This window comes from Dioscorea cayenensis, chromosome 19 (genome assembly GCF_009730915.1).
Source record: "Dioscorea cayenensis subsp. rotundata cultivar TDr96_F1 chromosome 19, TDr96_F1_v2_PseudoChromosome.rev07_lg8_w22 25.fasta, whole genome shotgun sequence".
Lineage (NCBI taxonomy): Eukaryota > Viridiplantae > Streptophyta > Magnoliopsida > Dioscoreales > Dioscoreaceae > Dioscorea > Dioscorea cayenensis.
The window spans coordinates 10,366-13,551 of NC_052489.1; the positions used below are offsets into that span (position 1 = coordinate 10,366).

The 3,186-nt window shown below is 30.6% G+C and overlaps 1 protein-coding gene across 1 annotated transcript; it reads right to left on the reverse strand.

Annotated features, from left to right (window-relative positions):
* Window positions 1-2,270: 2,270 nt before the first annotated feature.
* LOC120250420 lies at window positions 2,271-3,186 on the reverse strand. Its single transcript, XM_039259239.1, has 2 exons — window positions 2,935-3,186; window positions 2,271-2,858 (listed from the first exon to the last, which is right to left on the reverse strand). Exons 1-2 carry the CDS (start codon window positions 3,184-3,186, stop codon window positions 2,271-2,273), a joined length of 840 nt encoding a protein of 279 aa, XP_039115173.1.

Consider the following 3,186-nt stretch of genomic DNA (forward strand, 5'->3'; position numbering starts at 1 on the left):
TTTGGTGTTATATATATAGGGCAAGTTTGCTGAGAATGTTCATAGTTATATAAGATCTTTCTAATGAACCATTTGAATTTTCATCCAATAGCCGGATTTTGTAAGGAATATTGTTACTGTTTTTAATAACAATAGTATATTAAAAATTTGGTGTATTATATTTTAATTTAAATCATTGACCAACAACACAATACTATAAATACTAATTAACTTTAATCATTTTATTAATCAGTCTTATCTCTCTCCAATTTAGTTACTGTGCTCAATTATAAACATATGCAATTTATATTTTTTCATATATATACATGACATATGCTAAGATGAATTAGTGTGCAATATCACATGTATGATATCCATAATTGTAGAGGCAGATACTTTAATTGAAAAACTTAAAAATAATTTAGTGTATTACATCATATCATTAATGACAAAAGGGACGTGGAGTGACAAGGACTAGTGATGAAGTGTCGGTGGAGCACCCGTATATAATTGAAATGGGTAAACACTACTGACACTATTAAGTAATGGGAGCAATTCAAGAAACATTGATTAGTGATCACTAATGAATTCATATTTAAGAATGGTTCTTTTTTGAATTCCAATTCTGTACTTTCTGTTGAAAGTAAAGAGTGGTAGAGAAGGAAGTATCAATTCAATTGTGTGTGGGTGGGGTAGAGTTATCACTTATCACATGTCTTGTCCATTTGAATCCAATCAATAAAACAAAGTCGGACAAACATTGATAAAGAGTTTGAAAATGAGTTATTATCCTCATGGACCACCACCACCACCTGCATGTATTGAATAAGAAAAACTCACAGATATGTTCATGAGAACATTTAACAAGGTTTTCTCTCTCACATGACTCTCTCATTTGTTTTTTAAGGTGGCGTTTGGTTGGATGTAATTTAAATGCGAGTGGATTTTCGAGTTCATGATATGGCTGGAAATACTAGTTTTCAAAATACATTGCAGTCAAATCTTGTGTTTGGTTAGATCTAACTGGAATTACTGTATTATAAAATTTTATGTTTGTTTGGAAGGATTTGTAAATGTAGAATTGAAAAACACATGTTTGGTTAGATGTATTTTAAAGATATAGTTACTCAGGGTAAGATTACCCTCTTATTTTATTATATATCAATTTATTATAATATACCAAATATTAAATAGTTATTAATTATTAACTTTAGTATTTAATTTATTATTATTATTATTTATTATTATATTTAAAAAGTTTATATTTAATAATTGGTAATAATAAATTAAATCACTGATACATTAAAAAATTAAGTTGGTGGTTACTATACTATTTAATATTTTAATTATAACCCAATTATTATATTTATTCACTCACTCTAATATGCATTTTTTTAAAAAAAAAACCATTTATTATTAACTTTATTAACTTTTTATTATAATTAGTTATTATATATTTATTAAGTTACTCTTACTGTGTGTTTATTTATTAATTTGCATATAGTTGCTAGCAAGAGAGGAGAATTAGAGAAAAAATTTCAAGCATGCTTGAACATATAGATCACAAGGACAATAACAAACTTAAAATTATACCATACATTGCGAAAATGAACGTCACATGGAATGGCCATCATATATTCTTATTTTCAAGACAATTATAAACAACCTTACATTGGCAACATGAACAACACATGGAATGACCATCATCATAGTTATATAAAGTTTGAATAAAAACCTAGTTTTCATGTCATGCATACAAATAAAATCTCAACAAAGGCATCTTCCTTTATAATACATAATTACAAGGAAAACATGTGATTTGGTCTTGATCATGATTCCAATCTCAATGTTTCATACTGAACAACAAAAAATAATCTCAATAGTGCAAATTCCAATCTCATCATTGCAACCAACAATCCTCAAACACTATTAAGTTCAAAGTTCATACTTAACAACACAAAAATAACTCAACAATCAGTGCACATACACAAAAAAACACATCCAAAACCAAGCTAGAGTTTACAATTTCATGCTGCATTTTCAGCCCTTCAATACGATAAATAACCTGTACATATGGAGGAAAATCATTTTTCAGTGTCATGAAATAATATATGACAACAATATATATATATATAACTGACACAATTATTTACCAGTAGCATTCTTGTAGGTTTCATTGCTAAATCATGCCCACATGCTCCAACACCCTGTTAAAAAACAATGGTAACATAGTAAGTACATAACAACATCATAACACACACACACACACAAAAACCAACCTAAATGGGACTTCAAAAATATTCTTCTTGATTGTGAATTGATTCAAAGAAATCCTCCGCCCAATATTTCCTTAGCTCTTCATCCTTTGCTAAGAAAGCCATAGCTCTACTATCATCGGCCATTAACCAATCATAGGCCTTATTGATTTGACGGCCAGAGTAGCCATATACTTTCAATTTCATGCACTCACCAATCAATTCCTTTGCAAATTCTAAATTTCGAGTAGACTTCTTTGTTACCAATGCCTCTTTAATTGTGTTATTCATCTCCTGTATTGCTTCAACTTCAGAGGGCATTTTTCGTTTTCCTTTTCCTTTTTTTGATTGAGCAGAAGATTCCCCCCTATTTTCTGTACTCTCTGATTGGTTGTGGGTGGGCGGTGGTATATTGACATGATAATTAGTGTCCTCAAACATGTCATCAAGACTTTCTGTCTGAGATGGATGGCGGTACTCAACACTATCATCCATATGGGTGCCGATTTCATCTCCAAATTGCACAGCACGTCGTCCAGTTGCTTGATCATTACCGCAAACAATCTCAAGCAAGTCATGATCCTCAATTGGTTTGTTTAAGTAGGGCTCATCTTGTGGATGAATCTGGTATAGTAAAAAATTATTTCATAATTAGTACATGGACAATGTAAATAGAAATAAATTAGAAATAGATGTGAACCTTTATGTAGTTCTTGAACTCTGATTCTCCCATAATTATCATCTTCAGTCTGTTATCCCAACCCATTCCGCTTAACTCTTTCAATTTTTTAATTCTTGCCCATCTTTTGCGAATTGTTCTCAAGTGGTTATTCACATTTGCTTCAGTGACTATAATTCCGAACTCATTCTTCATTGCAATGATTGATGCATGAAGTGCTTGCGGTTTGAAACCCTTATCGACTTTCAAGCCTTGCTCAACTTGAGAAGCCAT

Excerpts from the sequence above, each read along its gene's own strand:
- LOC120250420 (XM_039259239.1), bottom strand. The coding sequence starts at position 3,186 with ATGGCTTCTCAAGTTGAGCAAGGCTTGAAAGTCGATAAGGGTTTCAAA. Across the intron at positions 2,859-2,934 it reads AGTTCAAGAACTACATAAAG|ATTCATCCACAAGATGAGCC; the intron begins GTTCACATCTAT and ends TTACTATACCAG.